Source organism: Clupea harengus, chromosome 10 (assembly GCF_900700415.2).
Source record: "Clupea harengus chromosome 10, Ch_v2.0.2, whole genome shotgun sequence".
Classification (NCBI taxonomy): domain Eukaryota; kingdom Metazoa; phylum Chordata; class Actinopteri; order Clupeiformes; family Clupeidae; genus Clupea; species Clupea harengus.
In genome coordinates this window covers 359,228-387,013 of record NC_045161.1, presented here as the reverse complement: position 1 = coordinate 387,013, position 27,786 = coordinate 359,228, and the positions used below count along the sequence as shown (strand labels likewise).

The 27,786-nt window shown below is 40.6% G+C and overlaps 1 protein-coding gene across 2 annotated transcripts in view; it reads right to left on the bottom strand.

The window, feature by feature from the left end:
• tmc6b (transmembrane channel-like 6b) overlaps positions 1–20,920 on the bottom strand; it is a 29,146-nt gene extending 8,226 nt beyond the window's left edge. The window contains exons 1-14 of one of the 2 annotated variants that reach the window (XM_031574906.2): positions 20,828–20,920; positions 16,119–16,266; positions 15,568–15,695; positions 14,762–14,938; positions 13,393–13,557; positions 13,166–13,274; positions 12,706–12,747; positions 11,438–11,519; positions 9,620–9,874; positions 7,265–7,464; positions 5,975–6,119; positions 5,650–5,805; positions 1,015–1,199; positions 259–349 (exon numbers count right to left, since the gene is read on the bottom strand). In XM_031574906.2, coding sequence (XP_031430766.1) covers positions 259–349; positions 1,015–1,199; positions 5,650–5,805; positions 5,975–6,119; positions 7,265–7,464; positions 9,620–9,874; positions 11,438–11,519; positions 12,706–12,747; positions 13,166–13,274; positions 13,393–13,557; positions 14,762–14,938; positions 15,568–15,695; positions 16,119–16,174 — 1,791 coding nt within the window. In that variant the 5' untranslated portion in view covers positions 16,175–16,266; positions 20,828–20,920. The remainder of the gene's footprint in view (positions 1–258; positions 350–1,014; positions 1,200–5,649; positions 5,806–5,974; positions 6,120–7,264; positions 7,465–9,619; positions 9,875–11,437; positions 11,520–12,705; positions 12,748–13,165; positions 13,275–13,392; positions 13,558–14,761; positions 14,939–15,567; positions 15,696–16,118; positions 16,267–20,827) is intronic. The other variant, XM_031574907.2, reaches the window with a different exon arrangement.
• Positions 20,921–27,786: the final 6,866 nt, after the last annotated feature.

The following is a 27,786-nucleotide window of genomic DNA, read 5'->3' as shown; positions in this document are numbered from 1 at the left end:
TCGGAATAAGGAAGAATGTACTATTAATGTCATATAAATGCCTGTTTGTAAAATAAAATTGTCAAAATAATTATGTTATGATAGTTTCACTACCATTGGTAGGTTAGGTTGCTATGACTACATTTAACCTGAACTAAGTAAGTAATTACATTTGCTTTATAGACCGTATAAAGACAAAAAAAATGTATTCACATTTAGTGTATGAATACAGACTATATACTAGCTCTGTAGAGCTGATTTTTTTAGCGCTGATCTCACCTTAAGTTTAAGGCTCTGGGGATCAGCTGCAATGCGACCGAGCCAATGGAAGCACAAGATTCCAAGCACACTCACTTTCAGCATCAGGTTCCTATTGGACAGGACAGGACAACACATGTATTAGGTTGAGAGACAGGACAACACATGTATTAGGCAGAGAGACAGGACAACACATGTATTAGGTAGAGACCATCCTGGACAACACATGTATTAGGCAGAGACCATCCTGGACAACACATGTATTAGGTAGAGACCATCCTGGACAACACATGTATTAGGCAGAGAGACAGGACAACACATGTATTAGGTAGAGACCATCCTGGACAACACATGTATTAGGCAGAGACCATCCTGGACAACACATGTATTAGGCAAAGACCATCCTGGACAACACATGTATTAGGTAGAGAGACAGGACAACACGTGTATTAGGGAGAGAGACAGGACAACACATGTATTAGGTAGAGAGACAGGACAACACGTGTATTAGGTAGAGAGACAGGACAACACATGTATTAGGCAGAGACCATCCAGGACAACACGTGTATTAGGCAGAGACCATCCTGGACAACACATGTATTAGGTAGAGAGACAGGACAACACGTGTATTAGGGAGAGAGACAGGACAACACGTGTATTAGGTAGAGAGAGACAGGACAACACATGTATTAGGCAGAGACCATCCTGGACAACACATGTATTAGGCAGAGACCCTCCTGGACTTGAAATGGGGCTTCTGATGTCTGGGAAGCTTACCTGCTAATAGCCACATAGGTGCGCATGCTGGGCGAGTCATACTTCTCCACTGAAGCCACTGTATTAAAGAACCCAGGCAGCAGGAGGTTAATGCTGGATACCACCACAGGCAGGGCAAGCAGGCTAGCCTCTTTCACCAGAGGGCTTTCAGATGGATTACTGTTTCGTGCTCGGAGCTGGAGGTCCTGCAGGAACAGATACAAACATTATAGGTCATTTGTGTGCATCATTTCATGAAACATTGATGAAATGAGAACATTGTCCAATTCCTGGTTAGACTAACTATATTTTGGCAAAACAATACTGATATAGTAGTCTTCCTAGAATGTATGACCTTTTTTGTGTTACACAGCAGTGAAGTTCACTTCCTAGAAGGCATGCAAAATCTTTGTCAACACATTCAACGGCACAGTTGGCACTGATACAAACTTGCTAGCAGACTGGCTTGTGTCCTCTTGTGACCTAGTTGTCCTATGATATCAACATACAATACATCGATACATAATCGAGTTTGAAAGTCCACCAGAAGTATGTCGTTTTGAGTTTTGTATTTTAACACTTTCTGGTTCGTAAGAAAAAATCCCTATGGCAAAATTAATGGGTTTTCACACAATTGCAATGCTGATTTTTTTTTTTAAGGCAAAACTTAAAGTCTCTGTTTTTACTCACTGCTGGCATAAATATAATTTAATTCCATTGTTAATTTTTTTTTGTATTTAATCTTCTTTCACGTTAGTACCACAATGCATTGTAAAAACAATTTTCCCCAACTCTAACCAGGAATAATAGGTTATTATTTGCTTCATGGTATGTTCAATGTCATTAGGATTTCATTAATCAGGAGAAAATGGATTTCATAATACAAAACGTTACAGCTCATAACGTGAAGTAACATGGCCTAACAGTAGCTATTAGGGATGCTCCGATCTGATCGGCGCCGATCAATATCGGCCGATATTCCCATTATCGGTTTTGATCGGCGTCCTCAAAACGGCCGATCAAACATGGCCGATCAGATGACATAAAATCTGCGAGAACTACTATCAGAGACGTTTCAATAAAACGTTAGAGATAGGCATTTCAGGCCGCCAATGGTAAGAAATGATTCTCGTGGTCGCCTCGCAACCTCAGGCTGAACCTTTATTAACCCCACTGTTTCACTTCAACAGCAACAACATAAACTAAATGTATGACGTGGCTCCTTTTTCGTGACTTACATTTTTCTACTGTTCTTAGTTGTTTGTATTGGGATAGTGTGCTGCTCTAACTACATGTGGATAGTTTTTCGTGGTCTTACTTAGCCAGTTGGACGTAATATTTTAGACCAGCCAGAACAACGCACACGACCGGCATTATTTAATAAATGGAATGGTTGCCATGGCGCAGCGAGTGTGTTATAGCAGCTCTCCAGCTTAAAACAAAAATAATACAAAATTCTTCCTATTACCTTGTTGCTATTACACGTGAATTTCCCTAACAGGATTAATACAAGTGTATCTATCTATCTATCTATCTAAATCGATGTTGTTAGGAAAGGGATGACATTAACAAGCCACACTTTAATCTATCACTGTTTAATGTATTTGCATCAGACCATTTTACAAAACCGGTTTTTGAAAGTGTCAGCAATGAGCAAATCTGACGTGAAAAGATTTTTTATTATAGACGGAAGTTTCCAAACGGTAACTTACACAAACCAGGGTTATGGCGAGGTGCGCGATGTGGAGCGAAATGGGAAACCCCCCCTGCGTAATATGCCAGTTGTCACTGTCGCATTTTAAATTCTCAAACTTGGAGTGCCATTCTCCACACACCTTGCTAACATAGCCCAGGAGTTTCCTAAAGCAGACCTGCCAACCTGCACGCATTTTGTGTACCAACCACGCAGTTCCTAGTCAAAATACGCAGGTACGAAATGCCAGCTGAAACTACGCAAAAAAAAATTCAATCAATACAAACCTATACTGTACATTTATTTAAACTACATCCCTCAGATTGGACAAGATGCTACGACCTTGTGCCTGTGGTTCTGTAAGTTACTGTAAGTTGTATTGTACCTCAGCAATGCATTACGCCTCGGTGGATAATAAAGTAGCACTATCCTCCCTGACCCGCAATACTGATACTAGTGCTACTTTATTATCCACCGAGGCGTAATGCATTGCTGAGGTACAATGGGAAGTGGGGGAGTAATAATCAAGCACATACAGTAAATGTGACCCTAATGTTAGCATATAAAACGTTAAAACATGTGTTCGGTAACTTAACGAGATGATGCATTTCAAGGGGTATATCCTTCAGATAAATTTGTATAAAAAGTTAGCCGTAGTAGCTAGCATCTGATGTGATTCGCCTGGTTACGAGACGGCTACGGTGTGAAAAACTGATGGAGTAGGCTAATTTAGCTGCAGTAACGTTAACTCAAACGCCACGGAGACTGTTCTAACTTTGAATCGCTCTGTTGGGGGCAAAGTGACCATTGCAAAGGTGTTTGACTACAGACTGCTAACGTAGCAAATAATTCCTACTATTGCAGCCAGTCAACCGACCAGCCTGGCAGGTATAAAATAATCATGACGATTTTCAGTCTCGTTACCAAAAACAAGACCCAATACAGAGCAACCCTGAGCACTGACATGATAAGCGCTTTGGTGACAAGAAAGGTGGACTGTCTGTCACATGGAAGGCTTCAGTGATGCTCTGCTCAAAAAGGCCAAGTCGCCAAGCTATGAGGCAAAGCAGTCAAGAGCAAGTGCCACTGGAAGTAGATAGATGGATACTTTATTGGAGCTTTAAAATATATATATATATATATACTGTGAGATAGGCATTTATATATATAATATATATATATATATATATATATTCTTTAGAAGTGCTAAATGATGCACAATGTAAAGATCTCTTTTCATTTATGGAATTCTTGTCAAGAAAATATGATTGTATTGTTTATTTCGCCGCTGATTTATAATGTTGAATAACTGGATGATATGGCGGTGAGTGGGGAATTGACCGTATGCAAAGCCCCTGCCAAACTGAAACTCCCCTGGTACTCAAAAACTTTCTTCAAGGTTGGCAGGTCTGCTAAAGGCACAGAGCTAGCACAAGGTAAATACTTTAAAAACATCAGTCAGATAAACAGACTCCACTTTTCGAAAAGTCACAAAGTACTCTGAAACGGTCACGTTGGCATTGTATCAGGTGGGATATTGCTTGAGCAAAAAAGTAATATAGTGAGGGAGAGGTTGTGAAGTCTTGTGTACGTGATGTCGTTGCTATCCTCATATTGGATATTTGCCTATAGCCTGTTTATGTTGCAGTTAAGTTTGTATTATTATTTTTCCACAGGAAAGCTACTGTATAAGCTCCAAGTTCTCTTGAGAGCCTCTAGATAGTGGAATGTTGCACATGTGATTCTATTGTTGTGATTTTCATTTAAAGATATATTTTTATTATTATTTTAATATTTATTATTATTTACACATTTTATAGTAAGCGAGAGAGCTTCTACACTGGAATGTTGCACGTTCCCTGCAATAAAACAGATGGTTGTCAATTCATGATACTCTCTCGTCTCGTAATTTAAATGCTTAAAATACAATACCTATGTTGTTAAGAATAATTAACTTCATAAATAATGCTACACAATAAATAGAAAGCTTCAATCGACACCGTGATCGGTGATCGGTATTATCGGATCGGCAGATACTGATTTCAGTCATCGGTGATCGGCACCAAAAAACCTGATCGGAGCATCTCTAGTAGCTATGCTAGCTAACTAACTTAATGAGACTAATCTTCATCATCCAGAGAGCCAACATGCCACCTCTTCAGATGCTTGACCATAACTGATGTGCTTCTATGCCACACCATGACAGCTTTGCCAGTATTGCAGTTCACAACCTGCTTGGCAGAGTGAAATGAGTGAGAGACCGAAATGCTGCCACACTTTTGCGGTCTTTGGTTGTGAAGGGGTTGCCATTGCTGTCGTTCACTCTTCCTATGTCTACAGTTTTGAGTCAGCTAGAAAAACACACACGATAACATAACACAAACACACCGATTAATCCATTATAGAGTGTGGGAGTGACCAAAAAAATTGTGCCCGTGGTAGTAACTGCTTGAAAGACCCCGCATTCGATTCTGTTCAATAAAATGCACATGCAAGTCGTTTCTGTATAGACTTTAGAACCTAGAATCTCTAAAATATGTCTCCTGATATCCCTCTGCTAACAGTGAAAAATAACAATTACAAAGCAAGCAACCTAGGCAAACTGTTTTGTAAGTTAAAATGTGGTTATTAGTTGTTCTTGCTATTGTCTTGTCTCTCAAAAATAAAGATGTTGCTACGAATACGCTAAAGCAGAAAGAAGACGGACTACATCGTGGCGCTTGCCTCTTGCCGCGTTTCCATGGTAACAGCCAACTCTTTACGCACACCCCGTGGTTTCATAAGAAAATGCTCTAGCACCTAAGACATCTGTTTCATACTACGGAACAGATTGTGGCTATCAAATGCTTAGGTATACATTATATATACATAACATACTTTCACACGCTGAAATCCAATGTCATGTAGTTTGTGAATAGTTATATAATAACTAATTATAATAACTAATTATAATAAATAATAACCTTATGCATGTACTCAGAGAAGTAGTGCACAGCCACGACACAGGCCAAGGTGCTTCCCAGACACAAGGACCAGCCTAGTACATTCATCGAGATCCACGCCAACTTCTGAGGGATGGGTACTTTCTCCTTTTTACGGCCGACCTCGGCTAACAGTTCCTGCACACAAGCGAGGAAGGAGGGAAAAAAGAAAATTCACTTGGACATATTAGGACAACACTGGAATCTATAAGAAGTGTAAGAAAAATATGTATAACAAATATACATGTGGTGTTATTTTTAAGTGTGTAAAATATGACAGGAGTGTACTGCTCCTTGTAATGCTTACTTTAAGCTGTGTGGAGATGTTTTCGGATTGCAGTTTGACAGAGGTTTTCTTCATGACTTTAAAATCCCAGGAGCAGAAAACCTTCATGGCCAGGATGCTCTGAGATTTATCAATCCGGAAACTCTGCCCAAATAACTTTTTCATGCTGACAAAGAGTAAATACAAAAGAAAAGATATATTTATGCAATACTTTAACATCAAAAGTGGTACTTTACCACACCAAGGTTTATTATTATTATTATTCTTAGTGTGATTGTGTCACGTTATTTGTGATTGCATAAGAAATCACACTTTTGTTCTCACTTTCTATTATAATGCAAGCAACACAAATGGAGAGCTACTAGCCTAACAATGTCAGCGTCATGTTCACTGCACCTATCAGTTAAGAGAGTGGAGAGGGCACGCCGGCCCACACAAGTGCTGGAACAAGTGAGTTGACACTGATAACAGAGGGTCTGCATACTGTTACATGCTCCACAAAAGTTAAATACACAAGGTTTTCAACGAACGTACAGGTATCTAGGTTCAAATAGCTGTGTGTGGACTTGTGTACGAGTAGTGGACAAGCACTACAGTTTTATGAAAACATGGCTGTATACCAAAATCTTCCTAGAATGTTACACGCTCCTCATGAGTCAGTCCCACGCTAGTCATGCGTCAGTCCCACGCTATTCTGTCGTTAGTCACACGCCAGATGTGTCCACCTCGCCCTAGAACGCTCGAAATTGAACGATTAGAACGTTCAGAGAACGTTGACCAGAACGTTATGGTGTGACGGGGCCTTAAGGCTTCACCCCTAACCCTAGCCTACCCTATTATTTCCTAAAGCAAAACCCTATTACCAAACAAGATTGTTATAAGAGCAATGGCATACCCTGTTCTGAGGTTGCCATCATAGCATTACCGTCATGCTACATAACCAGCTCAGAATGAGATGAATAAAAAGGCTTAGTCGCTTTTTCAACATTTTCTTTCAGATGCAATGGTTTATTTTTTGTGATCCACAGCAACCTTCAATTTCCAGGTTTTGGGGACACAAGGACTCATGAAACCTGAACGTGTGAAAACATATGACTCCTTCTCCTTTCCTTATCCTAAAGTAGACTCATCTTCAATGTCAACCCATATCCTGCTCTAGATTCAGTCAAGACCCTCAAGCGCACATCTATACCTGTGTAGCGTGTGGAATCACATACTTCATAGTGTGGGAAAAGACTTACGTGTAAAGCGCACATCTATACCCGTGTAGCGTGTGGAATCTCATACTTCATAGTGTGGGAAAAGACTTACGTGTAAACTAGAATGATGCAGGTGAATAAGAAGGCAGCTCCAATGGTAAAGAAGTAAGCTAGGGGCATGTTGTAGTAAAGTCTGCCATGACATCCCATCTGATGTACTGTTGATGAATTGGGTTCCTTCTGGACGCAGTGTTCCTTTAGTGTGGCGTTTGTGTAGTAGCCATAGAACATGACTGACTCTGTGAAACAACCCTGAGATAAAGGAAGAGAGAGAGAGAGAGAGATTGTAGTTAAATTGTGTGTAACTGTGTGAATTTATGGATAGTTATCTATGTTAAACTATGATGTAACCAGCCCTGTTTCCAAATACTGTGAAGGACACTTCCAAAAGTTTGCTCTCTGAAATTTGCCAAGACATTTGTAATATATATGTATTCCTCCCTACATATTTAGATTTTTATAAAGGCATTCAAAGTTTGGGAAATTGGCATTAAAATGACAGAAAAGTTATTTCTGTATACTTTTCACAGTGAAGAAGAAAGTGACCACATGTTGGTTTTTCTATGTCTACTTATTTCTACTGCCAGGTTGTGAAGCATGTACTAGGTTAGGATTTGCTTCTGCTCTGTGTCTTTGACAGGAAGGAGGTACTCTGCCAAATTACACTCTTTTTCGGGTGAGATACTTTAACTGGTAGTATAATCGGTGGTTTTGAAACAGTGCTTGTCTGAGCATCTTACATATTATGGTTTAAGCATTTTGTCCAAAGCAACATACAAACATTAGAAAAGACATTAGAAAACAGATAAATATTGGGCCTCATTCTCGAAATATTTTCTGAAGTTTCTTCTGAAATGTTTCTTACGGGCTTCGGAAAAACAACGTAAGGAAAAGACATCCGACAAATTCATGAACGCTTGAAAATGTGTTCCTACGCAGCAGAAGTGTTCTGAGCTGTGCTCCACCGGAAGAGTTTTCTTAAATTAAAAGCGCGTTCTCGTGCTCCTGAATTTGCATACATACACGCCCTGCCAGCTCCTTATAAGGGCACGCAACCGTAGTGACGTGTGCAGTCGGAATCGACCGAATCTACACGAAAGCAACTCGTAAACGAGTCATGTCAAAGCGGAAAGCGATCACCGTCGAATAAACGCAGATCTAACTTCAACTATATATGTTTATGACTTGAACGGTGCAGAGATGGACTGTTGCAGGATGTAGATGTGTCTATTCTATTCCACTATAGCTATACCAACGTGATTGAGTTTAGTGCTTATTTATTTATTCACTTACATTTGCAGTGTTCGTGTACATTACATTTAGTCATTTAGCAGACACTTTTGTCCAAAGCGACGTACAAGGGATAGAACAGTCAAGCTACGAGCAATAGAGACCTAGTGTAACAATAAATACTACTTTACATAAGAAATTGAAAAACGAAATAGGAAATAAAAACGAAGTGCAGGAATGTAACTGCTATAAGTGCAAGTTAAGCACTAGTCAAAGTGCCAGTTAGGAAGGGAGGTGCTCTCTGAAGAGTTGGGTCTTCAAAAGCTTCTTAAAGGTAGAGAGGGACGCGCCTGCTCTGGTAGTGCTAGGCAGTTCGTTCCACCAACGTGGAACTACTTGAAAATTCTGGATTGCCGTACTTGCACAGACGGCAGTGCCAAACGACGCTCACTAGACGAGCGCAGCATTCCGGTGTAGTCCTTTTATTTATTTTATGACATCACGGTGCCTCGTAGAATCATGACTATAGGCCTACATGTGAAACGTAATTGTTAATGATACAAATATTCTCGTAATTATTATTATTATAATTACTTTAATCCGAGGATCTGTAGAGTTGATGTGAACGCAATCACCAACGATTTCTCACAAATTCATTAACACGGAGAGTTTTCTTAAATGCGATTCCTCAAAAAAACTCCTTTTTTATAGAATCGCATTTGAGAAAAGTCTGGCCGAGTTACGACTGCTATTTCGAGTTCGGAAAGTCTTCTGAAGTTCAGAGCAAATCCCAGATGAGAAAACTTTCATGAATGCCAAATGTTTTCCTAAATCCAATTCAGAAGAAATTCCTTCTTAAATTCTTCTTAACTGCGTTCGAGAATGAGGCCCAATCTTATCTTAAGGTGTTTTATTTGGAGGAAACCTTAACTCAGACTTTAAGGAGAATCTTATCTTAAGGTGTTTTATTTGAAGGAACCCTTAACTCAGACTTTAAGGAGAATCTTATCTTAAGATGTTCTGTGCCCCTGCTTCTTAGTGTTTGTCTTGAGAAATGAACGCCTCATTGACTGACAGCTAAACCTTTGTTGTAATATTCAAGTATTAACATTACATTCATTACCACCAAATTTAATGTATACAGAACATTTGCATTTGAAGATTACACTTCCCTTACCCCTCCAGTGAGCAGTTCCAACCCAGACGGTCCTGTGGTGCTGTTGAGCCCCGAGCTAAACACAGCTTGAGGGAGCACCAGGAAGAGCCCAGTCACAGAGAAGAGGAAGATGTTGAAGAAAAGAAGAGTTCTGAGGAAAACAAAATATGAGAGGACGCCTGTGCCAAAGCGCCCGCTCACTGTCTTCAGCGCCGTGTGCCACAGCTGCAGGGATGAGAGGAGTGACAGGCAGCTGTACCAGGTCTGTCTTGCAACCTAGAAACAAAAATGACAAATGATTCAAAGTTTCAAATTCTTAAAAACCTTAATTTCTGAAGCCGATACTACAAGGGCTGCCACTTAAGTTTGAGGAGATACCATAATTTCCCAACTGTTACCGGCCCTATATATAAACTCCATGAGAGTATTTGATGTCATTTTAAAAAGCAAAACTGTGTATTGACTGCACCTGTGTATTAACTCGCAGGTCATGAAACGTTACCTCGTGTCACATAAACTAAATGTTACGCGGTTGTGGTGTGAGCGCTACTAGCCATTTCAAGTTATTGTATGAAGTAGGGGTGGGCATTTCAAGCAGAAACATTATAACCGCGCAAAGCAAAAATACTACACTCCCTCCCCACACGCACACACGTTTTCCCATATGAACACATATGAAGAATCAAGTCCCCTTTCAACCCTGTAGCACACAACAAGACAGTTTCCATGGCAACTGCGTTTTCCCCTACTGGGGATACTCTGTTTGGTTTACCATGCGGTCGTCACACAGACAAAGGAGAGTTTGTAAGCTAGCTACAATGTCTGACAAAACATAGTTGTCTACCAGTAGCAAGTTTGCAGTTGTGAATTCAGTTCAATTAATTTTATTTATATACCGCCAAAACAATAACATTGTCTCAAGGCACTTTACAGAGCCCAGTGTCTAAACCTGAACATTTTCTTGATAGCATATTGTGAACAAATAGCTAGCCACCTACCTAACGAACATAAATCACTATGTTTCTCTTGAATTGCATTGAGTTACATTCGATTTCAATCTTATTTATATAGAACCAATAACAATTGAAATTTCCCCTAGGCACTCTTCAGAGCCCAGAGCCTGAACCACCCAATCAAAATGTGTCCTCAGCAAGCAATCCCCTTCAACTGGAAGAATTGAGCAGAAAACTAAGCTCAAAGGGGAGACCCATCTGCTTCAAAGTGAAGCTGTTCAGTTTAGTTAGCCAGCCATTGCTAGGTAGCGAGGTGGCTGTGCTATTTATTATAAGTTTAAGCTAAAAGAAGTTGTGAGTTGTGAATGCAATGGAAAATGCGCTATTCACACACTTGTTCAATTAGATACTACCATTACATGGTAAGGGAGGGTAAAGTCTGTGTAATGTCCAGGCCAACTGATTTGGACATTTGAGTTTGCACTGAAGGGGTTCTACACATAACTGTTTGACAGCTGTTGTAGTATTCTGCAGACTTCTCCGGTATGCACAGTAGACTAGCACCTAATTTCACAGCTCCACATTCTTCCTGGGTAGTAACAAAGTCTGGTCTCTGCTTGTAGCATTCCAACGTCTTCTGTTGGCTAACAGCTTTTAGGTGCATCAGCGCCACCTTCTGGTGGTAGCGATGCGTTACTAACTTACTAACTTACCAGGTGCTCAATGAGAAAAATAATGCATTCCTGTGTATAGGTCGCACCCAAGTATTAACCGCAGGGCAGCAGAAAATTCACAAAATCAATGTATAAACCATGATTAATAGTTGGGAAATTTCTGTATTTTTTCAACAAAATGGCAGAAAATGATGGGCCGGTGAGGTACTTACAATTATCAGGGAGTCTTTACATTGGCTGCAGCAGGGGAGGTTGCTCCTGGAGTATGAACGCTCTGGCCTAAATGTCTCCTGCCTGGAAGAAAAGAAGAGAAATGCACACATTTCCTCAGTAGCCAGAAAACACACACCCTGTCCCAAGAGAAGTGGCCCTGCGAGGGACTTTCAGGAGATGTGGTTTTCAGAGATGTGTCCCTAGATTATTCGGGAGATGGTAGGCCGGTTCAAAAATATGAAAAGTTGAGAAGAGCCAAACGGTACAAACCCAATTCAGAAACATAGCAACGATGGCCGCCACCACACCTCCAGCGTTCTGCCATTGTGACATCATTTCGTCAACAGACATTGTATTCACATTTGATTGTGTGCCAAATTTCATGAATTGTTTGGGCACTGGAAACACTACCATCCTGTATCCACATGGTGGCACTGTGACAGACACAATTTTCACATGCAGATGACCTTCGCTGCGTTCACTTTTTTAACAGTTATATATATATATATTTATACACACCAAAAAATCAATGGTGCTACCATTTTTGTGTACATGTGTGTGTCTGCCTGTTTTTTCTTTTACTGTAATATTTTTTTGCTGGTGTTGATGTTTTAGTTTGTCACCACTTTTTCTTTTCTAGAACAGATTTCTTCAACTCGCAACTTCGAGAATGGGTGCTAGCCTAGCGTCTGTGAGGTTTACTACCTGCACAGCACTGTACCTGCTGGTGCTAGCCTAGCGTCTGTGAGGTTTACTAACTGCACAGCACTGTACCTGCTGGCTACCGTTACACTCCCCCCTCCTAAACCTCACTCCCAATCCGGGTCATGGCACCAATGTAACCCGCGTTGTGTAGACAAGCACTTTCCCACACCGGACTCCAACTCGCAACCTCAGACATGCAAGGTGGACGTGCTAGTGTGGGTATCATTTCTGTAGCAGTTACCTCAGACATGCAAGGTGGACGTGCTAGTGTGGGTATCATTTCTGCAGCAGTTATCAGATCTGGGTGGAACGTCATAGAAAATGTCACATTTGTGACAGATCATGTCCTCATGTGATTAAAGGTGAAAGCTGGAGCTCCTGAGGTTCAAAGGCATAGCACAATTTCAAGAGGACCCTTTCATCATTGCAACAGCCCAGCATCCAACTAGATTATAAATTTGAAACGGATCCGTCAATGATTGTTTGGCTGTTCTGATGATTGGATGATTGTTTGGCTGTTCTGAGGCTGAGTTCAGTTGACATCAACTGTAATCGCACTGACCATCGTATGACATCCTCCACTGCCAATATCGATCTTGAGCATCTGGTAATTAAAAGCACTTTTCACAAACTATTTGAAGCCTTGTTCTTGAGACGAAAGCAGTCTAATGTACAGTCTAGTAACCAACAGCACAATGGAAAACAAAAGGCATGTGTTATCTTGTTCACTGGTTAACATGGGATGATTGGCATGACAATAACAGCCTTGACAACAATACACAGAATATTGACAAGCAATGGAGCAGCCCTCGGGACACTGACCCCCTCCCTCCCCAATTGAAGATGTGCCAACGTCTCTACCTAGGAACTACAACACAGGAACTGGACTCTGAGAAGGCATAGAAAGTATCGATATATCTGAATTAATCAGACTGTATACATTTTAAGCCGTCATTAGATAAGACATTATATTGATATTAGATGATGACAGTGTCAAACCAGGAGAGATCTGAGGCTGTTACCTGAATTCAGTCTTCTCCGAAACACTTAGGGGCATAGCCCTGAGCATTCGCACACGATCACTCGCACTCAGATTCTGCAGGTTATTCACGAGACGCTCTCTCTTGGTTTCTGCACAAACACAGACACACTTGTTTTCTAAAGCTTGTTTTCGATATTTAAAAGACATTTAGGATTCATCATTGATTTTCTCATGTTTGTCAATGATAAATCGAGGGATTCATCTCACCCTCCTCGGTAAAATCCCCCAAGTCTGAGTCCACTCCACCATAACCACGGATACTGGGTCGGGAAGAGCGGGAAAAGTCGCGTATAGATGGCCGACTTTGCTTTCGGCGGCGCAACTGCATGGTGCGGTTATAGTATTGAGAGATGATTGCACCACGACTGCGGCCTGAAGACAGGAACAGACGACACATTTACTGTATGTGAACAATCAGAGAGGAAGGAAAACAAGATTTGCATTTCCTGAAGGGAATACCAGTGCTTACAAAGCAAAAACTATAGAAAGAAACATTGAGCAGAACCCAGCTCAAAGAGGGGGGACCCATCTACCTGAAGCTGACCTAATGGATAAATTCATACGTACATCAGTCAAGACAAAACACACTAGCATACACCCGACATATATACACAAGATATATGGGCCATTCTACCGAATTGGTGCAAAGTCAGGTTGGAAATATTTTGAAAATCTGTATGTTTTATTCCCAAAACTTTGTCCGAATTTCAAAGTTCAATTTATACAATTCATCCAAATCTAAGTGCAATATTTCTTTGTAAAATGCAAAATACTGATCATGTTGATGATTGATGAAATTGAACATACATTAACATTTTAGTTGATAACTCAATATACTTTATTTTTTACAAAACATCCAGTGTTTCGGTAGTGACTGCACTGTTTCGGTAGTGACCACAGTATTTTGTTTGCAAGGTTGTATCATATTTCCTCAACCTTATTGCTTAATCTTAACTCATACAATGCTTTAGGTTGGGAATATTAAAAACACAAATGTTTTGTGGTGCTTTTGCTGTCTTTTCCTCCATGATTTTCTGACCTTCCTTTGCTCCCTGTTGGATAAATCACTGATACATTTCAACTTTCCTTCTTCTTTTCGTTTCTTATTTCTTTCTCTTTCCTTCCTCAAATATTCTTGGTGTTTCACTGGCTCATCCCTCACTCTTTGTCGGTATTCTCTTAGCCTCTCTGCTCCACTTTTTCCTTTTGGCATTTTGGTGTCTTATGATTCTTTCTCTCCTGAACAATTTCAGATAGAAATCAGCATTATCTACATGTTTACCATTTAGTCCACATAACACATTTATTTCAAAATGATGGGATTGAACTACTTACCATTCCATTTTGTCACTACCGAAACTTTACCATATATTTTGGTAGTGACTGTTTCGGTAGTGACTGTTTCGGTAGTGACAATTCTAGCTAACTTTGAGCATAAATAAATAATTCTAGCAAGCACATGGCTAGCAAACAAATCTTTGAAGAGGTGTACACACAAACAAACATAATACTTTGCAAAAAAACCCATGGACACAAATGCCACATTTCAACACAGACAGACACAAAACGCACTGACCAATGGTGCGGCTTGGCATGGAGGACAGAATTCTTAGAGTAGCAGAGGACCATTGATCAACATGTGGATGTCCTCGCTGCTCAACATGTGGATGTCCTCGCTGGTCAACATGTGGATGTCCTTGTTGGTAGCGTTCTTCCGGTCGCTGCCCTGGGTATCCCAAATACCCCACATCATCTGAGAACAACAGAGACACACACACACACACACACCAATACTGTTGTAGTACAAAGCTGATACATAAAGCACAGGCAATTTAAAACACAAACATGGACATTAAATACTCTAATAAAATCACACAAAACCTGCTTTTAGAAGACTTTATGTCAAACCACAAATCAGTTTCATCCACAGTCTTCTTTACCTTACCCCTCCACATCTATGCTTCACAACTGCACTCTCTCCCCACATCAATCATCCCTGATCCATCATCAATCATCCCAGATCCCTCATCAATCATCCCTGTATCCATCGATCATCCCTGATCCCTTATCAATCATCCTTGACCTCTCATCAATCATCACTCATCAATCATCCCTCATCAATCATCCCTGATCCCTCATCAATCATCCCTGATCCCTCATCAAGCATCCCAGAATAAGAATAAGTCTTTCAGTTATTATTATATCATGATTGTAGCAAAACTAATATTGTAAACAGTCAAGGGTGCACTGACATTTCAGTATCTAATTGTCATTCATTTGCCGTGCTGTTTGCTATTGTTCTCCTTCATTCAGCACTGTTTTACCAGAGGAGGAATGGACATCAGGTGTTGATGTGATTGTGTGTGAGAGTAGATGGTGTACCTCTAGCCTCATCATCTAGGTCCAACGGATCCATTTGTAGGGCATCGAAGTCGCCGGGGAAACCCAGAGCCTGTTCCTCTATCAAGTGACTGAAGGAGTCGTGGACTGCTGCCTCATCAACAGGGCTCCTGAGGGGGGCAGAGCAGAACTATGGAAATACACTTACAGAAATGACAACTACAAACTTTAAGTCTATTCATCTTGAGGGGAAAGGCGATGCAAAATCAAATCTATAAATAAGGAATGACGTGTTCATAATTCACAATCAAATCTATACATAAAGAATGATGTGTTCATAATTCACAAATCCGTTTCATTTGTGGCCTATATTATTCCAGCTCATGGTAAATGCCGGCTAGTGGTATCTCTGCCTACCAATGGTAGAGAAACTGTCTTTTAAAGAGATGACATTTCAATTCAAAAGAAAAGGTGATAATCATAATAATGTGGTTATTAGAGATTCAGCAATACAACCACTGAAAACTAGGACATGAGGGAAAAGTAGCTGTGTCATAGATTGTGTAGAGGTGTGGGTATAAAGATGGACTTACTCCATGTCTTCCTCAAGGTGGTCTGCAAATTGGTCAAAATTCACACTTTGGGCCATTTTCTCTCCTAGTACAAAAGTGTGGGTTGCCAATTACAGTAGGGGTTTCAGCGTGTTGGGTCGTCTTCTCTTGCCATCCTCTACCTTGTTGCCTGAATGAAGAAAAGCAGAAAAAAGGATTTTTTTACTAGTCAATAATTTGGTCCTAGAATTGCAAGTGTAAGCAACGATATAAAAATGATGATGATATTGATGTATACCATACAAAAACACAATATTACATAAGAAAATAAACACACCTAACCAATATAACTATACTTTATTCTAGTTGAGTTGGAACCTCTTACACTTCAAGCACTGTAGTGTTTTACTAGAAACAATGTAACCACATTTAGGCCATCCTTAAAATGATGTTGGTTTGCCATAACCCTACCAACTCAATCCAATTGGGCTCGACCCAAGTTTTTTTTCACATTGTTTGATGCGCTGACTTGGCGACATCATTTTCGTTTGCAACCAAGTAAAATATTTTCAAGTACTATTTGACTTCTGTGCAGCCATGAAACTGCTGGGTGTGGCTGGCAGTGATGGTTGATGGCTTATGGATTAAATGAGATATGAATGGAAGAACAATATTTTTAAAACCAGAAATCAGTACTTTTTTACCAGAGGTTAGCAGTAAATACAACTAAATTAATTCTAGGTTACGGAGTTAACATGTTGAGGTTACCTTCACTAAATGAACACACACAAAGCGTCATCTGAAATATAGGCTTTAATTAATTAATTAATTAAATTGAATGCAGGCAGGGGCTACTCATGGGCGGACATCTTCGATCACATTTGGAGGGGGGCAATAACCTGAGTGATATTCAAGAGCACTTCCTGAAGGGAACATCAACAGTAGCACCAAAGTCAGTGGCGTGTCATCAGGACAAGCATTAAAGCATTAAAGCTAAACACAGACAGGGAGAGCAGCATTGTGGGTAATCCTGGGATCTTTGGGATTCCCTTGACTCAGCTTCCACCATTCTGAGATCAGTTATGATATTTCACACAGCACCATACACATGCACAGATGCACGTGGAAACTAGGTTAGAAGATTACTTCAACTGTCTTTTCTTCTTAGGTGTAAAGAGCCATAAGAGGGATCAACAGCAAGTAAATGAGCAATTTACACAATGATTTATCATCACAGAGAAAGGTCGCCAGCCCTCTTTGCATTAGAAGCATGTTTCATTTAGAATAAGAGCCTCGGAGGTGTCTTAAACAGTATACATGGCCAGAGTAGAGGCTTGTTGTTCAGACCTCCACCGCTGAGACCCATGAGGTATATCCCCTTTTCACTGCAATAAAGACGGATTTCTGCATCAACCACAAGAGAAACAACCTTTTTTTCTAACATGCCAAACTGAACTGAAGTTGTTGTGCTGGCCCTGCAATTTTTTTTCATAAATCAGAAAAGTGCTGAAACTCAAAAGGCTAGTGTGACCTTAGAAATTTACATAGGAGCATGCAACAGCATGAGCGGTCTCAGGTTCATATTAGAAGCGTGCTTGCACTAAAAACGTATCCAGTTGAATCAACAGGCTAGGCTAGGCATTGAGCGGCACAAGAAAACAGTTGAAAAATAACAGAGAAATGCTGCAGAGGCTCAACGATGTAGTCACATCCTTGGCAAGTGCATTCCGTGGGGGAGAATCCTCCATCAACATAATGGACCTCATCCACCTGCTGAGGAGGTATCATGAGAGGCCGGTTACGCATCTGGAAACAAGCACGTCTCTTTCAGGTAAGTTCAGTCATATCCAGAACAACCTAATCGAAGCCATTATCATGGTGATGCTGGGCGACATCCAACGTTAACCAGTCACCTGGCAGTCACTAGTTACAGTGATTGATTGGAGGAGAGGCGTTGACCATTTACGAAAGTTCTTGATAAAACCACACAATGAACGGATTCCAGGTGTACCGGCAAGTACTACACTAGAATAATTATTAATAATATGTAACTACACTAGGATTGGATTTTCAGGTGGCTCAGATCCTAATTACAAGACAGGAGCTTTCTTGAAACTATACGTCAACACCAATATCCTTCTCCTTGTGGTGTAACCCAGGGGTCGATCTTTAGGCCTCTATTATTCAACCTTTATATGCCCCCACTTTGACAAATCAGTAAAGTCAAGAAGAGGTATTATCAGAGATATGCTGATGACACCCACATTTACTTAGCCCTCTCGCCGAATGACTATGGTCACCTTGAATCTCTATGTCAATGCACTGACCAGATTAACAGCTGGATATCTTCAGATGAAAAAAATGCAAAATTGAAATCATTTTATTTGGGAGAAATTAAAGAGAGACAAATGATTTCTAATCATCTTGACACAAAAGGACTTAAAGCGAAGGACACTGTTAAAAACCTTGGAGTCTTAATTGAATGTGACTATCGCGCTGTAACAGTTAGGCCACAGAACTACATAGTGCATAGCCTGGGCAGCTACCTAGGCCACAGAACTACATAGTGCATAGCCTGGGCAGCTACCTAGGCCACAGAACTACACAGTGCATAGCCTGGGCAGCTACCTAGGCCACAGAACTACATAGTGCATAGCCTGGGCAGCTACCTAGGCCACAGAACTACATAGTGCATAGCCTGGACAGCTACCTAGGCCACAGAACTACATAGTGCATAGCCTGGGCAGCTACCTAGGCCACAGAACTACATAGTGCATAGCCTGGGCAGCTAATGGGAACGGGAGGTATGTTTTTCTGTCCTTCACAGATTACACCAAGATGATACCAAAACTAGTTGCCTAGAAAACCATTCCTTAAAAGTGCAAATATCTGCATACTGTTTCTTTAATAGGATACCACATGTGATGTGAATGTGTAGACCACTTGTTCAACACTCATGACAGGTGATTTGTGAAAGTTTTCACGAATCAATGCATCTGAAATCGCTTAATTTAGATGTGTACAGATGAGTAGATTGTTATAAATCAGGGCCCATATTCAACAAAGCATCTTAACGCTAAAAGTAGCTCCTAACTTGCCGATTTAGGAGATAATGGGCAGTTCAGTCCAAACTTTAAGTCCTATTTTTTTTTTTTATTCAAGAGTAATTCATAGTGTCCATTAGTGCTAGAAGTAGCACCTAAGTCTGGGAGAGCTTGAAAATAGTCAAAACCAACTCCGAAACTAATAGAAAACAGCAGTTTCTATCGTTCCACGTTGCAATGTTTTTGAAAGTAGATGCAGAATTACTGAAAACATACCATCTCAATCACAAGGGAATAATTAAAGAGCTTGTAAGAGATGCAATGTCACAAAAACAACCCACTAAATGGCAAAATTAAATTGAATGTAATGTTTTATTGTAGCCTACAAATGAACTCTCACACAAACATGTCATCATACATAACACATCTGTGGGCAGTGCATTCCGTTAATCTTCAACTTGTAGCAGGTGCCAGATATTTATTTATTTATGTATTTATTTACTGTTCTTTGTGGTAGGCTATGAAGCACATGCCTGCTCACCGGACCTGTCACTTATCAACCAATCACAGATGCCACTGAAAGCAAACTCATGCATGAGCAAATCGTTCTCTTAGTTTAGGAGATCTCGCTTTTCCTCAGTAAAAAAAATATCTCAGCAGCTATGTGCATAGGATTTAGGAGAAAACTTGTAGTAAGAAAGTTTCAGTGCGACTTAGTTGTGTTGTGTGTTGTGAATACAGGCCCAGGTTGGTTCAGTTGAGCTCATTATAATATTCATACAGCTAAAGGTCCAGTCTGTGATTCTAATCCCATACATTTTTTGGGCAAATTCAGCGATTTGTTCCTCAAAGTCCTCTAGCTGTTCATTCAGTGTTTGTGCTCAAAAGAAGAAGAAAAAAACTCGTACACAGTCCAGGGGGCTGTCCAAGTATATGGTTTAGTGACAAAGTTGGTTAGGTTATTCTCCTATCAAAACAAAGCCATAGGGCTATTCTTTTAGGAGGTTTACCACCTACTCTAAGGGCGGAAGGGTGGTGGTAATTTGACAGAATTACCACACGAGAATGTGTATCCTACAGCACTTTTGGTGGTCACAGAAGGATTAAGCGAATTCTGATTTGTCCAGTCGTATGCGTTTTTGGAATTTGTAGTAGAGAAGGAGCAATATAGACAGATAAGCAAATAACACAGGCAGTGATTTTTCGAAATGTTTTCAAATCATGTTGGTAAGAGATGGGTTTCAGGTGGGGCAGTCCATTGTTGACATTAAATGCATAAACGGAGGAAATATTGCCACCGATTTAATGTCGGCTACTTCTCCATTAAATAGCTATTAAATAGGCTACGTGTTTCGTGTTTTGGTCCCTGCTCAACTTTTTACGTTTCAACGTTTCCGGTTAGGTATTCGGAATTCTCCCAGCTGCCTTTACTGCCGTGGAAACTCTTAGGTTACTTTCTACTATGTCAACCTCTCGAATCCTACGACCAGACTAAAACTTAAATGTGCTTGCTAAAGAAGTAGCCTAATACAGGCCTGATCCAGTTTGGGTTTTTAGTGAGTTACTGAATTCGAAAATGTAGGCTAAGCAATTACACTTGGCTACTAGGGTACCGCAACACACTTGCTAGTGTGTGAGCAAACATAGTGCAAAAACACTGAATAATCACATCAAACATCGATATACATGTAGTAAATTGATACTCACATAGAAAATGTGTTTGTTTTTCTAACTTAGTTCCTGGTTGAACTTCGCGAAAAAAAGCTTGAAGGAGGAGCTAAGCAGGAGTCAAGTCTGAAGTATAGCGAGGGACGGTTCAGGAACCGACGCGCATCATTAGAGAATCATTTCCTGTATCTGTCAGGTAGACCCCTTTGGAGACCAGCGGGAGTAGTGGACGTGAGCACAGATTATTACCGTTTCTTTTGCCCCATATTCACCGAAGTAAATATTTGATCTATTTTTTACGCGACACATATTTTCCTAACATTCTGAAACTCAAATGGCATTTTCAGACTGCCAAATCAGGAGAAAATAGATTGTGTTCAAAACCCGTCTAAGTCTCAGCAGCACTCACTCTCATAAGATCTGACATCTGAGGTGATGAAAATGCACTTGATGAAAAAAGATTAAAATGGAATTCTAAATGATCAAGCAATTTGATTAATTTACAGTCAGTTTCATTAAAACAGTCGTGATATTATAAAAACATAGCTATGTTTCATAATTTCCATTCATTGTTCATCATTCACAACCCAAAATGGCCTTTATAATTTAAGGTTACAAAAATGAAATGATAAAAAAGGAGGTGATGAAAATGCATGTGAATTGAAAAATAGAGGGGTAAAAATGGATGTGATAGCCTAGTAAAAATAGAGTGATAAACTATCAACTGATTTGATACACTACTGTCTACCATTCATCATTCACAATACCCAACTGTTATCGTTTACAGCAAGCAGTTTTTGATAGTTTCGGCCCTCAGAGGCTGTGTCATCATTTTGTAGCCCATCGTGGACTTGAACAATCTGTCCGTAACCACGCACGCTGACATGCTCCCGTTTTGTCCTACATACTTTTGTCTTCTGATGTTGAATGTGACCTTTGATGTTTTTAAGAGGACAAACTGCATGGGAGGACATCAAAGCTACTCAGCGTGCACTTGGGACGTCTGGGTTGTGGAGAAAATGACTTGTTAGAAAGATATTCACAGATTTGAAGTTCAGGGGTCAATAAATCATAAACGAAACGTTATTAAAACACACACGATGTCTCTTTCCAACCATATTAAGTCGAAAACGAGCTACAACCTAATTGTCATCAAAAGGAGCTGTCCTCTAAACTTGACATAAAGCATACGTCCCTATGTGCAGCCGGTTGTGATGCTTGTGAGTAGGAACCGTCTACAAAGTGCAACACCAAAAAGAGATACTACAAAAATATCCAATAACTTCACTCTTGTGCAGTGCAGTGCCACCAAAATCACACTTATTATTTATGTCATTTGTGGATTAATTTCCAGAAGCAGCAATACAAGGAGGTAATGTGCCAAACAGAGCACAGTGAAAAAGCCTACGCTATATGATATGACATGAAAAAGTGATATCTTGAATGATTTTGTTCCTGGCAACAACAGACAAAATCTTTGTTGTATATCTTATTCTGAGTGAAAATGTGTGGTGGCTGTACACTAATAGGGTGTGAACTATAGTTTGTGGATGTGGTGGCTGTACACTGATAGGGTGTGAACTATAGTTTGTGGATGTGGTGGCTGTGCACTGATAGGGTGTGAAGCAGTACCTGTGAACATTCTGTCAAATGTATACATAAGCAAAAATATGAGCTTTATTGCATAACTGTACTTAGCATTTATTTACAAAGTTTTGAAAAATATGCATGTATATATAAAATGTGGGATAATGAGTTGAAGGTTGAATGTTTGAATACCATACATAGTAAATGTAAAGTAAATGCATATACATATACGCCTACAATTATTGATATTTATAACAGGACAGGGGTATGCACTATCATTTATAATACGTTTAAATATAACTGCAAACAGCGGTCATCAGAGTCAAGCAGAATGTGCCAACTGCCCCAAGTAGCAAAAGGTTGAATGATGTGGCTGCTTCATCAGGTGAAAGAGGACCATTTCAATTTGTGAATGTTAAGTGAGACTAAAACCCACTCGTCTTAGTATCCGTCGTTTATGGTGGTCGGGAGCGACATTCTTTTCCACTAACAGTAACACTTACAGGAGATCAGCTCAGATTCCCCTCAACATTGCAAGAGAATCTGAGCTGGTCATTTCAGTGGTCACAGAGAGAGAAGTGAAGGCTGTCTGGGGTTGTTTAAGTGCTTCTGTTTGGTTACAGATGATGGGTAAAGGACAAAGTATTCCTTGCAGGGGGGCAGGTTCAGAGTTAATGTTCTGCAAATACTGTACACACAAACACAGCCATCTGACACACACACACACACACACACAACTTATATTTCCCATGATTTGCCAGCAAGCCTCCTCTTGCTCATCTTCTGGCAGTGAATGAGTGCTGCTTGTGTCTCCATGTGGCAGGGGTTGTGCTGCTTAAGCTAAGATTGGAGAGTCTGAAGCTAGAATCAGCAAGATTGGTATCGGTGTCCAGAAGTATTTCTGGTTCCTCATGACTGCTACTGCAATTACTTTCTACAATCTTGAACAAAGCCAAAATGCCAAAAAAGAATGAATACTGCTACTGCAATTGCAACGACTCCTACTATGGCCCTGCGAATCCTCAAGGGATATGGGTGTGAATGGGCTGAAACCAGAGAACATCAAAATCATAATCCTTCTTCAGTACATACGCTTGGAAATAGAATGCTATAAACAGTATGAACTTAATAGACACCCTATACGCATACTTAAACTATGTGCATACATTTAACTAAGGAACAACGCACTAAAGTATTTCAATGTACAGCCCCACAATATATATAGTGTCTTGGGTAATATTGTTTTTGTTCCCAGCTTGAGACATATAGAAATATGAATAATAATTAAATACATATAAATAATAAACTGGTATACTTACATCCCTCTGGGCTGGCAATTGTACCTATATCATGAAAAAGTTGAATTATTAACATTGTTCATGAAAATATAAAACAAGCATGTATGTATACATTGGAACTTCATGTAAAAGCATTTACCTTTGAAAATATTTAATGTGTTAAGTCTCTAAGACACATTTACGGTACCTGGGTCTTGTAGTGTGACATTGAAGGATGCACATATTGCACCACAAGTTGTCCGAACAGAGACTTCATACTCTTCTTCTTGAACATTCTTGACATCAAAACTGAGCCTTTTTCTTCCAGTTGCAAGACTGTAGTTCCCATGAATATCACACAGGTAACTTGACATAACCCAACATCTCTGAGGTTCATCTACGCCGTGGTAAACAACAGTGCAGTTAACTTTCGCACTTTGCCCGTAAATCTCATATAAGCAGTTCACTGCAGCCCCTAAAAGAAAAGAAAACACCTACATTCATTGAAGAGTGTGGAGAAGAGACATGTTTTTCAGTGAAACAAGAGTCTCACCTCAAAGGAACAAGCCATGGCAAAATAGACAGGCAGGTCAATTAATGTCTGTCTCTGTGTGTATGTATATACAATTCAAAACACAACCTATACAATTGGCAAAGGACATGAAGGGTTTTTTAATCTACATGATTGATCTTTAAATATGAATCAACTTAAAATATTTAAAATATTTCTGTGTAGAACTTTGAGAGGATGTGTGAATACAGTAATTATAATTAGTAGTAGCAGCAGTATTAGAAGAAGTCAGAGGAGGAGGAGGCGAAGTTGTTGTAGTCGTAGTAGGCTAGTATTCCGTACTTACATAAACCACCAGAATCGCAATCACCACACTGACCCTGAATACACATCCATGACGTGACCATGATGGCCATGAAAAGAGGGCGTTTCATCATGTCAGCAGCGACTACCATCCCGCCCAGGCAGCAAGAGAGCTATGGCAGAGGCACAGACACGAGCTTCAAACCTTCCCATCAGTACACAACACAGAGGCACAGACACGAGCTTCAAACCTTCCCATCAGTACACAACACAGAGGCACAGACACGAGCTTCAAACCTTCCCATCAGTACACAACACAGAGGCACAGACACAGGCTTCAAACCTTCCCATCAGTACACAACACAGAGGCACAGACACAGGCTTCAAACCTTCCCATCAGTACACAACACAGAGGCACAGACACAGGCTTCAAACCTTCCCATCAGTACACAACACAGAGGCACAGACACGAGCTTCAAACCTTCCCATCAGTACACAACACAGAGGCACAGACACAGGCTTCAAACCTTCCCATCAGTACACAACACAGAGGCACAGACACAGGCTTCAAACCTTCCCATCAGTACACAACACAGAGGCACAGACACAGGCTTCAAACCTTCCCATCAGTACACAACACAGAGGCACAGACACAGGCTTCAAACCTTCCCATCAGTACACAACACAGAGGCACAGACACAGGCTTCAAACCTTCCCATCAGTACACAACACAGAGGCACAGACACAGGCTTCAAACCTTCCCATCAGTACACAACACAGAGGCACAGACACAGGCTTCAAATCTTCCCATCAGTACACAACACAGCCATGAATGAACTACCTGCGCTTTATCTGGACTTCAGTGCTGGACATGCAACTCTTCAATCAATTTTATTTACATCGTAGACCATTTACGTTTTGGTAGACTACTGTTTAACTACATTTCAGCAGACCTCTGTGCAAGTTTAGAATAAAGTTCATGATACAGTAACAGTGCAGTAACAAATGTTACATACAGCAACAAATGAATGTAGGCGATGCGTGTATGCACACAAGTACACGTGGAATTATAGATAAATGTGTGTATGCAGCCTATTTCAGTTTTTCAATTTTTTTTTTTTACTTCACTCACTTTGGGTGGGGCAACTACGTTTTGCTAAATGTTAGGCTACCACTAGATCTTTTAAAACTCCCCAAATAAAATCCCAATTTATGAAACCACTGCTTCAGCTACAAGCATCAAATCATCCAACGCCATTCCTTGATTCTGACTTACCAAATAAGAAAGTACCACCATAGAATCCTTTGAAAACAGTGAAACTTAGTTTTCCACGGAGAAGATAACTTTCCTTCGATCTCCTCTTTGAACTGCAGAGCACATCAGTGTTTCTTTAAAAGCCTTCCGATTGCAGTCTGGGTCTGGAGATGGAAGTGAAACTTGGTGCTCAGCTCTTAGCCCTTATGCACACTGGCTGTGCGGCTGTGTTTCCCGTTAGTTTTAAAATAGCACATCACACTACGCCTTTCAACAAACTGGCACACGTCAGTTATTCCCCGGTGGTCAGGTATGCCACTATGAAGGGTGAAAGTAATACAAATTAATTGATACAAATTGAGGTGATGAAAATGCACTTGAATTGAAAAAAGACGGGTAAAAATGGAGTAGAAATGAAAAATGTAGTGACTAATGATCAAGTGATTTGAGTCAGTTACCTTAAAACAGTCAGTTATTATGAAAACAGAGCCATCTTTCTTCATTTCAATTCATTGTTCATCATTCACAACCCAAAATGGCCATTTATCATTTAAGGAAAGTAACCCCAAGGGTGGAAGTTAAAAAAATGAAATGATAAAAAAGGAGGTGATGAAAATGCACGTGAATTGAAAAATAGAGGGGTAACAATGGATATGAATAAAAATAGAGTGCAAAACTACTGTCGAAAGAAAAAAAAGCACAAAAAAAAGGAAGGAATAAAAGAACTGACAGCCAGCCTCCGCGAGCATCAGAGCAAGAAGAGCGGAGGGGTTAAGACAGAGGCGGAAAAAACAGGAAGCTGCACGAGCCCAGTTTATAAAAGACCCCTACCGCTTCACCAAATCACTTTTGGGAGAGGTGAGGTCTGGGACTTTAACAAGTTCCAAGGAGGAGGTGGAGGAGTTTGTTGAAGAGACATTCAGTGACCCGTCAAGAAACGACCCCCTAGCAGAAGATCACGGGCTTGGCACCATCGATCCACCAACAACATCCCTGAGCATAGATTTTCCATCATGGAAAGAGGTTCAAGAGGTCGTCAAGCATGCTAGATCATCTTCGGCCCCAGGTCCCAGCGGTATACCTTACATAGTATACAAGAGATGCCCCAAGCTCCTCCGAAGGCTGTGGAAGCTTATGCGGGTAATCTGGTCCAAAGGAACCGTCCTAACAAGCTGGCGAAGGGCAGAATGATGCTTTGTGCCAAAAGAATGGGGATCCACAAAGATCAACCAGTTTCGAACCATTTCCCTGCTCAGTGTGGAGGGTAAGATCTTATTTTCCGTGCTTGCCAGAAGAATGAGCGCTTATATGACCCAGAATTGTCAGGATCCTGCTCTGTCCGTTTTGTGTTTGTCTATTTTGTCATGTGCTTCTTGTGTGTGTTTTATGCCATGTGTTTTCCCTGTGTTCCTTTATTATTTCCATGTGCTTCTTGGTTGTCATTCTGAACCCCCACCTGCCTTCCAACACGTCCTGGCTTTTTCCATCACCTACCACACCTGCCTCGTTAATCACCCAGTTTGTTTCCCTGATTGGTTTCTCCTGTTTCTTGTTAATTCCCCTTGTTTGTTTCACCTGTGTCTGGTTGTCTAGTTCCCCCTCTGTTATTTAAGTTCAGTCTGTCCTATGTCTTCTGTGGGTTTGTAACTTTAATGTCAGTCTTCAGTCCTCTTAGTTAGTATGGTGAGAGACTCTGTCTTTCTGGTGCTTTTGGAATCCTGAGTTTTTGCCCGGATCTTCTGTGTTTTTGAGAATAAATCCTAAATTTGTCTACATCTGGTCTGCGATTGGGTCCTTGTCCAGCTGAAGCGTAACAAGAATGGATACATTGACACCTCTATCCAGAAGGGCGCGATCGAAGGGTTCTCCGGGTGCTTGGAGCACACAGGGGTCCTCAGCCAACTTATCCAAGAAGCAAAGGAGAAGAAAGGGAACCTAACAGTTGCCTGGCTTGATTTTGCTAACGCATACGGGTCTATCCCCCATAACTTGATTCAAGTGGCTATGGACCATTACCACATCCCACATCACATCCAGGGCATGATCACCGGCTACTTGGGAGACA